This window comes from Mya arenaria, chromosome 10, assembly GCF_026914265.1.
Source record: "Mya arenaria isolate MELC-2E11 chromosome 10, ASM2691426v1".
Classification (NCBI taxonomy): Eukaryota; Metazoa; Mollusca; class Bivalvia; order Myida; family Myidae; genus Mya; species Mya arenaria.
Genome location: NC_069131.1, coordinates 30381977 through 30396387, shown reverse-complemented (window position 1 = coordinate 30396387; position 14411 = coordinate 30381977). Strand labels below are relative to the sequence as shown.

The following is a 14411-nucleotide window of genomic DNA, read 5'->3' as shown; positions in this document are numbered from 1 at the left end:
CGCACACCAGAGTTCAAGTTAAAGGATATTGGCACATTTGAATGCCAATGACCACTTAGAACATAGTTAGTGCGACATACAGCTTTTCTCCTATCCATTATAGCACAACACTCGTTTATTTAAGATTTCGTTCATGAAAACCCAGGTATTTTGCTTAAACACCATTAAGTTAATTGAACTTTATTCGTACAATACTTAAACATATAAATCTAGCGCTTTAAATGCAAACACTGTTTCAATAAAACACACAAAACTTATATCGAACTTCTGTCCTTCTAACGAAATTATGCTCTATAACGTTACTTTTAAGATAACCCAACCTACAGTCTACAGTCTACCAATCATAATAAATGAGTTTGACGTATATGTTTGAATACAGTTAAGGCACCTGAACTAGCAATTTCAATCTATTTAACTTAAATGTTTGGAATCAGATGTAAGCTTTTATTAACGGAATTGTCAGGTTGTTACCTCGTGCATTACATTATCATTCATTTAAAGCCCCATTAGCTAATTACGTTGAAACCAAATGAATATATGTTTAAATGTCTTAAAAGCAATATAGGTGAGACGGTTAGAGATAAAATTACTTCTCTAAAATATAATTTAGTCATTGATATTGTAGACTGATACATTGGGAATTTATATATGACTTGAGTTCACTTGAACGAATCGCCAATAATTTTTTTATAGGCATTTCCCTTCTCAATGCAAGCAAATCAAGATTTCGAACAACTTGTGGTACGAATTAGCAGGATTTTGTGCAAAATACAACGACAATCTTATATTACCGCAAAATTGTGTTTATTTTACCAAATTTATTAACTTTAATTGACAAAAGAGTTCCCGTATCAAATCACCTTTCCCTATGCAGTGTACTACATTTAATCCTAGTAAGACATTAATTGTGTTCATTAAAGTGTGTTGCAATTTCTCTATACGCTTCAATCTGAACGTAAATACTCAATTATTAATATTATTGAAATCACCAATAACAGTGTTGAATGAGAACGGGCTGTTCTTGATTACCGAGGGGATCTAAAGGGGATTTAAAGAAATACTTCGAAAAATAATGTATATCTGCAAAACAAATTTTATTTTTATCAACTATATGACTATATGGAAAGAGTTGTATAGTGGTATAGGTGTCTGCATTTTAACAAGGATGTTGTTGGTCTGATCCTCACCAGGGATACCTTTTTAATTGCCTCTCAAAATGAATACCAATATTGGTGTTCTTCAAGGCAACGGACTCAAGCGTAGCTGTTGGCTTTCGTCACATTCGAGCTGAACTATAACGATTGTTTCCATTTGTTAATATTAACTATATTTGTAATTATTCCAAAGGTTCTATCACCAATATGCATGCACAGTATTTAAAAGTTCTTCTATCTTGTTCACCATGACGCAAAATAACAAGTACAGATTCCTCAAGGCAAAGAACATTAGAATTTCTATAAATGCATATTTCATGAGTATTGTATTGCAAATACAACAACATGAATAGGGAAAAATTGTAAAATACAATCCCTCCCCTAAAACATTTATATTGTTGTTTTTTTCTTTACAAATTTGTACTGCCAATGATAATGTCAACTAAGCGTTTTGTAAACGAACAGAGCCGTACATTGTCAAAGTAAGATTCAAGTGATTATTTTTAAGTCTTTCCGAATTATGGCAACATTTATATGCTTTAAACGACATCGATATCACCGGCACCGTCGATTCACTCACCAAGGACATGGCAATAACACTTTTTACACTCGTCGAACAACAGGCACAGGAATTATGAAATCATACTATTTTTTTGTCCTTCACAAGCATAATGGTGCATAGAAACGTCATACTGTCTAGAACTTAAGTTAATTATTGCTATAAAGTTGGAGTAGATCGAGGCTTTGCATGTCACGGAAATCGTTGTTCATCAGCAAATGTGCTGCGAATTCGTTCAGTGTTCACTTAAGTAGAGAAGTACGTTCTGCAGCATTGGTGTGGTAATTGAGTTTGTGAGTTTGTGAGAATGTGGTCACCAAGCCAGACAAGTGGCTTTTCTCTGTTACACTGGTTTCCCCCACATCACGTGACCACACTCTCACGTTACATCGTGTCAACGAGAGTGATTAATATAATGTTGTAATAACTTGTTTCACAATTGCTGTAAAATAAAAAATGATTTTAAACTAAACATCTCGTATTAGCTTATAGCCTAAGAGAGGTCATCAAAAAGAATTACTTTGTTCTAACATATGTTAACACTTATTTCACGTTACTTGTAATGTGTTTTGTCTTACACATGTCTTGTTTGTCAATTGATCGTTTCTCCTGATCTATTCTGAGTTGGCCTTGCCAAGGCGAGTACCACACAATCGACCACTGACAGTATTATTGTTTATGTAAGTCTAACTGTTGTGTAATAAGTGTTATATTGAAGCATTGTGCCTCTTACATTGTGTGTGTTTGATTTTAATGAGTGTGCAGGAAATACAGCACATTGGATACTTTGAATAATACTGGCCCAGTAATAATGGCTCGATGAACATTAATTACCTCCGGTAGTATTACATCTTGATATAAATACCAATCAACTTAAAGAAGAGAAAAGCCCAATGCTAATCGACCTAGTTACAGAAGGAGAGACAAGCAAAGTACATAAAAGACAGTCCTATTTAATATGAAAAAAAGGCACTGCATTGGACGGGCTCTATGATTGTTATCAACTACAGAAAATGCTAATGCTGTACAATTTTAAACAAGTGTAAAAAGCATGATTTATTTACTGACAAACGTTCAAAGTCTCCTGTCGCGCGGGGTTCGCAGATTATTATAACACTGGTGAAAGATGGTCTGTCAAAATGACGGACATATATTGGAAAAAAAATGTTAAAAGCAGACGCGGAAAGATGGACGAACGGGCAAACTGTCAGAAGCAACAACACGAAACTCCTGTAGAATTACAGAAATTTTCGGCTTAAAAAAAAAAGTTGGTGAATTCATATTAGTGTGTATATATTTAATTAAAAGATTATATTCATTTCATACTGAATTTCATGAATGAAATACATATAAGCATTTCATAACGACCAGATTCTAAATCCCACAACAAGAACGATATGTTCGCATTTATTTCGTCTTATATAATATAAAATGCCATATACCAATGTTACACTTCAAAGTTCGTAAGAATGATCGATTCAATTGTTTGTTTCAATTGCAACATTCATACAATGTTCATCAATATAATTGGTTTTATTTAAAAAGTAACAGGTCAATGGGATTTGTTCCCATTAATGCATTTGCGTCATAATCAACTGATTATATATATATATATATATATATATATATATATATATATATATATATATATATATATATATATATATATATATATATATATATATATGTGTGTGTAAGGGTGAGCGATGTTTGTGGAACGGAAACATACTTGAGGGTCACTCCACTTGTACGACACAAATGGTCATCAGACGCTCCTTTAACTAAATGATATTTCAGCGGTGTAAGTAGGTGTAATTGGTCATTGAGACTATTGCTAAAGCAATCTTAAACCTGTAAAAAATAAATGGCAATATGATGTTAACATGATGACTGTTTTTTATAAGTTTACTATGCTTTCATTTTTTATACATATTCAAAGCCAAAATAACAGAAACATGATTTAATCTTTTAACACACGCTTTCGTGAAACTGGCCACAGATGTTTAAAGATATAACATCATGGTTGATATGGTTTCTAAACCATTGTCTTCTCTCCTTTGAAATAAATAAGATATTGACAGCAATAATACACGATTATGTATATTATTTTTGCATGTAATTGGAGACTGTCTTAGTCGACGATTCGTCTGTCACCGTAAATTCACATCCTTGAAACAAAAGGCATCAGGAAGATAAACTTAAAATAAATAACATCAAAAAGATGCTAATATGCTGATCTTCAGTTTATGTTCATACAAATAAAGTGTAAAGCAAATGGACGAAAGACATGTAAAAGTCATTAAAGATATAAAAAAGTATATGTTCTTGCAATTAAACACATCAGTCTTGCTCAGGTGTATTCACAAAAAATCTTTGTTAATTGCAGGGTGTCGGAAAAGGAATTGCTTGTTACGGATTGGTTTATTGTTGTTGATATCAGTTAGTTAAAAGGAGAATATATTTTCAAAACTCAACTTGTATGTACAATATGAAGACTTGACATTAACATATAGATGTTCGAGATCGCCGAAGTCTATAAAACAGAATTGCACTGCTACAATTTCTCCATCTTATAGACAATTTCCCTTCTAGTTGAATGTTTTTCTCGTCTGTGTGACCTAATTGACGATGACGACATAAGCGTTAGCGACGTCATGGATTGTCTAGAAGCAGAGTTCCCTCTCAACGTGTGGTGAAGTGGTCGGTGTACGCAACACCTTTCATCATATCGTCTGCATATGCACATTACGTTCTTAAATGTTTTCCTGAATTTACTACTAAAGTACGAATACAAGAAAAGGTTAACTGAAGCATTGATTTGTACTAAGAGGTTACAAACATTACCCGCAATTTTGACCATGTCACTATGGTATGGTAATTCATTAGCTTGAACGTATGACCAGTATACTAGCAAAAGCGCTTGAGGCGTTTGACACACAAGAAAAATAAGCACCACGGAAATGAGCATTACCGTGACCCTATGTTGTTCCTTATTCGCTTTGTTAGCCTCTCCGGTAACTCTTGTCTGTGACAGGAGCTGGCGATTCCGGTTAGCCTGCCAGACGGATTTTATCAAAAGACTATTAAACACGGCCAACAACACCAGAGGCGCGAATGTGAAAATAGCAACAAACCACCAGTAATAGCCAATGTGATAGCTGTATGTTTCAGCAAAATCCGTGGTTTCGCATATGTAGTGGGAAGAATCGTTTCCAGGAATTTCAACAATTTTTGTTTCAAAGAATTCCGGCAATGTGTTCACTGCACAAACAATGAACGTTATCAGAATTGCAACCTTGGCCTTGCTGACTGTACACCACGCTTTCCCGCGCATTGGTAATCGAACGGCGATGAAACGCTCTAGGGTAAAACAAACCGTAAGCCAAACGGCGGTGTTACTGAACAGATCTGAGAGCACTTTAGCATTAGGTATGTACATGAAAGCCTCTTCAGAAAGGTCAGTATTTGAGCAGTGTAAGAATGACAGCGTCAAACAAAACAAAAGGTACAGGGAATCGCACACTGCAAGCGACATAAGATACATGTTTGTTGACGTTCTCATCTTTGGGTTGACTAGCACGATAATGTTGAATATGTTGCCAATAATCCCAAACGTGACGACTATAGGCACTAGATATGACTGGACAACACGTCTGGTTATATACAAGCTGAACGAATCAGATTGCTGGATTTCCATTGTTGAATTGTCACTCTTGCTTACGTTATAGCCACTGAAGTCAAATGTATCAGCTGCATTAAATGACCTTGGCCTATGCAGTGTTAAAAGCTTATTAGAACAATTATTGTCCATTTTGTTGTCAACAAATATTCTTCCTTTAAGACAATTAATTGTTGTTGTTTTCCAGCGTAAGTTGTCTCTACAAATAACTCAACGGTGATTGTGTTTCTACTAAGACGTTCCCCTAAGGAAATGTCATGGATAATCAAGACCATATGTAATGTAAATAAACAACCCAGTGTCAAGTATGTTTCTCGTTATATTTAGGTTCCCTTAATCTACTTCATTTAATACCTACCTATGTTGTTTCAGACAATGATGTCAATTCTTTCCATTAAATGGATATTGCTTTCCGGTTATTTCATTGATGTTATTGCTTCGTTGAATATCTACGACAATTGACAAGTGTTCATCGCCGATATTGAGATTTTGACTTCGTAGTGGAGAAATGAGACTGTTTTGTGACTGACAAGACAACCATCTGATCTGAAATGAGAGAATTGTCTTAGAATTGGGTTAAAGAAAGAAAGCGGGACAGCTTCTATAATACAAGTGTTAATTCAAGGACCTGCCGTAGCTGTATTTTTGCATCTTATATGATATGCAATAAAAATACGTCAGAACGTGAAATTTTCTGTCTTACAAACAATCACAATGGTTTAAGTTGTTTAAATTGAGAAAAAGCCCTGGTGAGAGACACAAGGCAACTGGCCAAAAGACAATGAACTAGAGACACAAACATGTTAACACCACTTAAAAACATACATCTACACAGAGCACAAAGGATGTGTGTTAGAGTGTGGATTTTATGCACGAAACAGAGCGAAAGGGAGGCATGACACGCTATGTTATCTTTGTTAAAAAATCTAGATTAACAAATATGTATTTAATAATTATATCAATGATAAACGAGCGTATCGAACGGTGATTAAATCAGCCAAAACGTTGATTAGACAACTAGTCCAAGATGTTTTGAACAAAATAATAAACCATTTAAAACATTCAATTTTGTGTTTTAGGTCACTGATAAATGTTTTATTTAATCGATTACCGTGTTTCTACAAAGGCACGGTCAAATAAACAATTGTTTATGACATTTATTCTGGCAAAAAGATACAATTTATATTGTCTCTTAGCAACGCTTTTTTGGTTATATATTTATTCTCATACTTACATAATTTTTAATGAAATCCAAACAAAAATGTACATATCTATAAAACAATAGAGTAGTTTGCATTAATTCAAGTTATTATATAAGTAAATATTCGGTTCATAAAAGAATCCCGCAAACTCTTCGAATTTAAACAAAAAAATCCTGCATTTAAATTTCGAAAGTAATTTCGCACTTCTTCAAGCTAAAATGAAAGACATATTCACTAAACTGTTTCTTATACCGTAATGTTTGACAATAATGTAATTGTTAATGCATTTAAAGGTAATCCGGTGGGAAATATAAGTGTGTGTTCAGGCAAAGTAATAAAATAAGCTTGTTCCTTTAGATGCGTGTTACACATTGTTAAAAATGCGTCTTTACAAATAGAAATCTCGCCATTGTCTTCTTTGATAATGTCTTGTCGCACTTCCAGCATATTCATATTTATATGAACAACTACAGCAACAAGCTCAGTAACCAAAAGTTTAAACATAAACCTCGTTTTAAAGCACCAGGTAAACGCCAAAGACATAGAACACAAAAATCACAAACAAGAAACATGGAACAACAGCACAAAACTGCACAAAACATGTCATAAATTGTTCAGTGTATAAGACACAAAATCAATGTGTTTTCGACATAAATTTCTTTATGGTAGAACATCAATCTTTATATCGGGTGTAATGTGATATATAATGTTATTATACCTATTTGTTTTTCAATGAAATGAAGTACTATGAAGACTATGGAAATACTGGGACAAGCCCAGTAGTCGAAAATTAAAAAAACATGTTTAGGGGACACAAGACAAGGGCCCAACGACAATAAACTATAGGCACAAACAAATTAGCACCACAAACATAAATACAAACAAACCATGCATGCTCTATAAATAGATTCAATGTAAATGTATAAGCAAATCAGCGGCTTAAAAGACTAGCAAAACAAGGCATAAAAGTATGAAAATGAAAAACAAAGCATAACATAAAATGATAATCCATATCGTAGTATATAATTAATCAGCATAAAGGTAACATAATGTAACGAAACAAACCAAAAAAATAACGAACATGGCTGTTATCAGCATTATTGTAAAAACAACCACATAGCTAAATAAACAGACGATCCATTAGAAGCGGAGTGTATCGTAGAATTAAGAGTTGCAGGTGTTTATCCATGCATGCATGTAACCACCCCGAATTGTTTCTTAATTAAAATTTAAAGCTGCACTCTCACATATTGAACGTTTTGACATCTTTTTATTTTTTGTCTTGGAAAGAGCAAAATTTTGCGTAAATATCTGCAAACCAATGATAAAAGATTGCTGACAAAAGATCAGATCGCAGGTTTTCCTATTTCCGTTCGAAAATTAATGTTTTATAGTTTAAGAAAAATGCATAAAACATCAACTTAAATATAAAAATCTGTGATCTAATTTTTTGTCAGCAGTCTTATATAACTGGTTTCCATGCAGTTTCGCAAAAAATGGCTCGTTCCAAGACAAAAAAAAAAAAGTTGTCAAAAGTTCAACCTGTGAGAGTGCAGCTTTGAAAGGCTTGGATAATATTTGAACATGTTTTATTATATATTTACAGATCAAAAACCATGATATAGTAACATAAGAAAGTAAATGTAAACTTGCGCATAATAAGTTTTAAAGTAGTTAAAAATGGTAAATTCTTAAAACATATAAAAAAAACGCAAGAAATATCCTTGGGTTAAAAATAAGTAGTTTTGTTACTTTTGCCTTTCAATATTCAAGTTTTATAGAATAAACAGTTCTCTTTTTACATAATGAAAATTAACCCGACGAACCCATACACCGATAATAAGATTTAAAAAAAAACATCGTTCAGTTCATTCTATGACGTACAAGTGTTTATGACACTTTTTTGCAATATGCTTACAATAAAGACAAACTTTGTCATGTTTTTAAAACTCGTTATGGCGAAATCGTTGCGACCTCGTGGAATACTTCGAGATAAAAAAGCTCGATATAATCGAAATACAAAACAAGTGTTTCTAAACTTTTAAACCCAATACATTCGAAAAGTTCACCAAAGGAGAAACTCGGGATAACTTCGACATTGCGAGTTTCGGTTGTGAATAACTTAGAAACGAATGATATGTTGTGAAAAGACATCATTTATACCGTTCATAACAACTGCTTATGATCTTGAGTAAACTAATATGTCTAATAACGCCTTATTGTTTATCTGAGGCTGTTGTTTGGAGGTTTCAATTCACAGTTGGAATATTTAACTAGTGTAAGTGTGTTTCCTTAAACCATTTGCTTAAATAAGTGATATGTATTCGTTTCACACAAGATTTAAGTAGTTATTTATTACTCGTAACTCAAGAATATTATATGTTTGACCATGCCTTTTGGTAAATGAATACTAAAGAGAACTAGATAATTGTTCAAAAGCTTAAGCATTGCTATCTCATTTAGGCAATCAAAAGTCATAGCCAACACAAATCAACCCTTTATTAAATATAATTATGTTTTTGTCGCTTTCGTATTTTGTTCAGAAATGTATGCAGACACTTTTTGAAAATCACAGGATTTGATTTGATCCAAGCAGAAAATCTGAACGGTCAAAATGTGAAACATTGCGACAAATGGTGATGCTAAATTAAACAAACGAAAGAAACGTATAAAATGCAACATATATGAAATGATATTAACGTTTATTTGAACATTTGAGTAATGAAGGCCCGTTTTTTTTCTCGACATTATGCAGAAGTTTCATTTCCTCCTTACCTTTGTGTATATTTGAATGCGGGCTAAAACACACACATATGTTCCCTATAGATGAAAATAAAAAGGACTCATATGACTAATGAAAAACGACCCAAAACGACTAGGATCTTTGTTGAATTCTCTCTTAGGATATGATATTTATATTTGTTTAATATGATTCGTTCCTCTCCTTTGGTACAAAAATTGCATGCAATGACTTATCTGGCGGATTAAAAGGTTCCTATTTGCATAGGAATTATAAAAAACACGGTCAAATAGACTCATATAATTGCAAGAAATAATATAGCGAGCAAAAGTTGGCCATTCTAAATGTATTCTTTCAAACATTACGTCTTTATTGACATAAACTAGGTCCGTTAAAACTCTAACTTCTTGAGCCTTGTTTGTGATAGCAAGCATGTTACGTTCTTGTAAAAAGGCTATTCAAGGAACAACAACATTAAAATATGTTCCAGTTAGTCTGCTCTATAGTCAGGTACACGTCATTTGTCAAAATAAGTTTTTTCATTCGATATTTTAAAACATTCAAATACAGGCCCCAATATCACGAAAATACTCAAGTCAAATCTGCATCTTAATTTTAACACATCTTAACATTTCACATTAAAAGTAATTTAAAATTAAATATGTTTTTTAAATAAAATATCTCAAAGAATACGTTAAAAACATGGTCAATATTCCATAACAAAAAATATTACACAGCAAAAAATGTAGTTGAGTACTGACACAATCATTAAAGTATATATTTGCTATAAAATTAGTTTTCTTTGAAATATTGATAAATAAAAAACATCAGCATAATCCATGCGAAACAACTTTTTTATGAAGTGTAAAAACATCCAATATTTTGTAATCATACAATGCGATTGAGGTTTCTATCATGGTGTCAGTTTTCTGCGCTTGAGTCTGAAACTCAGTCTCAAGACGTTTGTGAATTATATTTGTTAGTAAAATACGCACTTAGAGCAATACGAAAATTTAGCAGTGCGAAAGAGTTTTAACCTTTAAATCAATATGTATTGAAATAACTTCCTATTACTATCTTTATAAAATATTTCTTTAAGTTTTTATTGTATGAACTTCATATACATTTGGGTGATGGAATACAGAATATTTATTCTGAAGAAAAGGCTTTAGTACACAAGAGTATGCATGTGGTCAGGAAAAGAAGTATTTAAATTTTAAGTGGTGTTAATTATTATTTACTATCAATATCTAAAGTATTGTAAAAACAACCAATGCCATTTTTGGAAATAAAATAAATAATCGTGTATCTAATAGAGCCAATATACATACAATGAGATGTTAAACATCGCTCGAAATAAACCTTGTTTAAACTAATTATTGGAAATCTTTCATCAAAACGTTGCCTGTATTTACTATCTCAGACATTGTCAAGCATAGCTTACATCAACATTTTACCCATGACAAAATGTAACAAACTTACGTTTTTTAAGTCCGACTTTTATATCCAACGGTTGTCATTATTTTAAAAATAATTTCAAATTAAGAAATTTTGGTATATAAATGAAGACACTTCAGTTCACTATTCATTTCGCGCCTTTTACTTAATTATTATTCGTTTTTAAATAGAGATTTCTACGATTCCTTGTCTCGATTTATTCAGATGTTTGCTAAAACGCCTCAGCAACGCGCACGAGAAAGATGCTATACCTCACCATACCGATATCCCATACAGAATAAAGGAAAATGTCAGCAAGTTGTCTTATAGAGGTTTGAAAACCAATATATAAAAATGATGCTGGTTCCGCAGTCGAATCAGTTTCGTCGCGACCATGGTAACGAATATTATACCATTTTATCGGAGAAACAATGATACATATAAAAAACGCTATTTTGCGTGATCGTTAATTTCTATAAACGAACGACGGATCAACAAAGTGAATGACTTGTGAATGATGTTGCACCGATTATATTGTTAACTTAAAGAAAACTAATTGTTGAGCACATGTTATGCGTCTCAGAGTAATGACAGCAATTATATATTCACATATCTCATCAATGGCATGCATTATAAAATGCTTTTGGTTTAATGACCTTCTTAAGTTGCTGAACCCGAACATAATTTATAGAAAGATATTTAGTTTCTAATTTAAGAATATGTTTGTTTTCTTATATGGGAGAGACGCACACATGTAATCAAAATAAAACTCAGACGGTTTTCTGTCTTTGCATAAAATTGTCGAACCTAGATGCTTGAGTACAGTAACTGTTGTTCAGAACTCATGTGATTCATGTACACTTCGCCATGCCAAACGAAATACACACCAACGTGAGGATAATGCATTGATAGCTGTATTTGATACTGTAATTGAAAATATTAAATCGACCACAGTATGTTACTCTGATTTACTCTTATCTTACAAAATACAATTCTTAAATAATTATATGAAATACATAACGGTTTTGATATGTATTAACGGTATATTAAAAGTAATTTAATATTTATTAGCGATAAGGTCATTTGCATGAACTTAAATTTATACAAATGCGAAGGTAACTTCAATTAAATTATTTCCTTTGTCTTCTATTTCCTCTATAAAATGACACTGGATAAAAGCTTAATTATACCATATCAGTTCGTGGTCTGCGATCTCTGTTCATATATTTAAAGCTAAATTTTGTATGATTTGACAGATTCAACCTTTTTGTATATTAAATAAAATGTTATTTTTTTAACTTTGCTAAATGTTTAGAGGAGCTTTTACTATATAATTGTTTATCTCTGTATGCAAATTTGCCGATTAACTTTACCACACACACTTCATCAGGTGATGTGTATCCTTTGTAGATTTGAGAATTATGATGTTCCGGTTAACACTAGATAATGGTCACAGAGTCCCGGTTAATTACAATAGTACCAGAAGAATATCTTCACCTTTTACATGATATACTCTTCTTCTCTTTAAAATAAATGGATTTTTCATTGAAACAAATTCAATGACAATTGTTTAAAATTCTCCGTATAGAGTTCTAACTTCCTAGGCATTGTGTTCTGGGTAAAATATGGTGACGCCAGGCATGATATAAATATGCACCATGACGCTCAGACTGAAAGCAGTAGACAAACGTATAATTTCAAAATTGAAATCACAAACAAATTCGACTGAAGGTAGAAAACACGCCAGAAAAGTCTCATACATCAAACAAATTGAAGCCAGTCTACTTACGAATAAAGTAATAATGAATATTTCGATAAAATTGCTATTTTAATGATATTGTAGCGGTGCGAATTACGTTTCAGCTTAGGCAAAGATATAATTGATGGTCTTCCTGATAAGATTTCGAGATCTGATGTGCGTTTATTGTACTTGTATCAAAATTGTGTGACGTTGTATATTACCATTTAAGTCAACTTCTATATAACAACCGGCTGATTCTGTCATACTTTTGCGTTTATTTTTTGTTCTTCTTTCATTTTAGATAAGCACCTGTATTTCTTTTCATTGCGCAACTGACGCATTTGATATAAAACCACTTTTTTACAGGATTCATCGAATAACAGCTATGTAAAATGTATAGGGAAAGTTCATCTAGGTCAGCTGTATAATTTATTGCCTTTGGCTCACCCGATATATCCTTCCAATTCCATTCCACGGCACAGACCTCATATTCTTTTTGTCAATGATTTATCGTTTTAGATTAATCGTCTAGATGACTTTGCTTCAAGAATATGTCAGAGTCAAGTTCATTAGAAAAAGAACTACTCGTCAATTGTATCAGTATAATATTGTTGTAGATTTTTGGAGACGGCATTTTTTTCTGATTTGAAATTATAACGTGGAAATAGATTAATATAAAAATATCTATACAAACCTTTTTTTTATTTTTCTAGATTCGTACACGTTGCATTGATTTTCAACTTTTTCTTGGAAATTAATTTCCAGATAAATTGATAAAACAAACCATACAGATTACACGTCCTGAAATCTTAAACGGTTCGAGTTGTTGTACAATTTACGTTTTATTTTAATATTTTATTCCTCCCAAGTTCTGAAAATAAAGTTATTATTTATATTGCACGTTTTTGTTTTTAACGCGTATTCTAAAAACTTATGAAAGGCGTTCGACAAGTGTTAGATTTTTATCATTTTTAATCGTATATATTTTTTAACATTCTGGTCAGCGTGAACAATGCTGATATAAAGATTTCAAGCTGTTTAATGGAATGGTTGCTTAATAACTTCCCAATAAAGGATGATGCTAGTTCTAAAATCACCATCGAAATAGACACCGTATCAAACCACAGGCAACGTTCCCATCATCTACTCAATCTTGATTTATGGAATATTACCACGTGTCTTCGGATTCACGTTTCATTACATTATTATTCGCAAGAAAAGCGTGAAAAATAAATTTATCTTATTAGTCCTACTTTTATCACTTGATAGCTTTTAAATATTTTTTTTTTATATTTTAGCTAATCAAAAGTAGGGAAATCCGGTCAGCAGCATATGATATAAAGGCTAGCAGATCGTCGGTGTTTTTTTTAATGTTGCATCAATTATGACAGGGACATGCGGTAAATAGTGTTGTAGGTGTTCCGTCGCTCGCGCCTTGCTGCAGTTTCCATTTTACTGTTACATTTACTTCTGTTTAATATGTACTTTATCATTAATCTTAGCGTTAGTGCTTGGCATATAACTGATAGGTATAGATAGGAATAAATTGTGGGATTGATGTCATTGTCAAGGTATGAACGCAGTTGGGTCAGTTGAGGTGTTTACTTTAACCAGCCCAACTCGTTCATATCCTTGATAATAACATCAATCTCGCAATGTATTACTTATATTTACCCCAATAGTTCATTCTTTCCAAAATATTAAAAAAAAAATACAGTGCAAATTATCTAATTGAGAAAATAGTTCTTTTTGTGATCTGGTCAATGGACGGTAGGACATTTCCGTAGGATCTTATATTTGACCGCTAATGTACATGTATACTTAATTTACGCAAACACCGTATGTTAACTACCTTAACCGAAGTCATTGTATAATGTTAATTTGTTAAAGAAAACATGA

General features: G+C 32.4%; 1 protein-coding gene across 1 annotated transcript; it reads right to left on the bottom strand.

Annotated features, from left to right (window-relative positions):
* Positions 1–4267: 4267 nt before the first annotated feature.
* Positions 4268–5377, bottom strand: LOC128204573 (FMRFamide receptor-like). Its single transcript, XM_052905980.1, has one exon. It carries the CDS (start codon positions 5273–5275, stop codon positions 4268–4270), a length of 1008 nt encoding a protein of 335 aa, XP_052761940.1. The 5' UTR covers positions 5276–5377.
* Positions 5378–14411: the final 9034 nt, after the last annotated feature.

Coding starts and splice junctions, on each gene's coding strand:
- LOC128204573 (XM_052905980.1), bottom strand. CDS start 5,275: ATGAGAACGTCAACAAACATGTATCTTATGTCGCTTGCAGTGTGCGAT.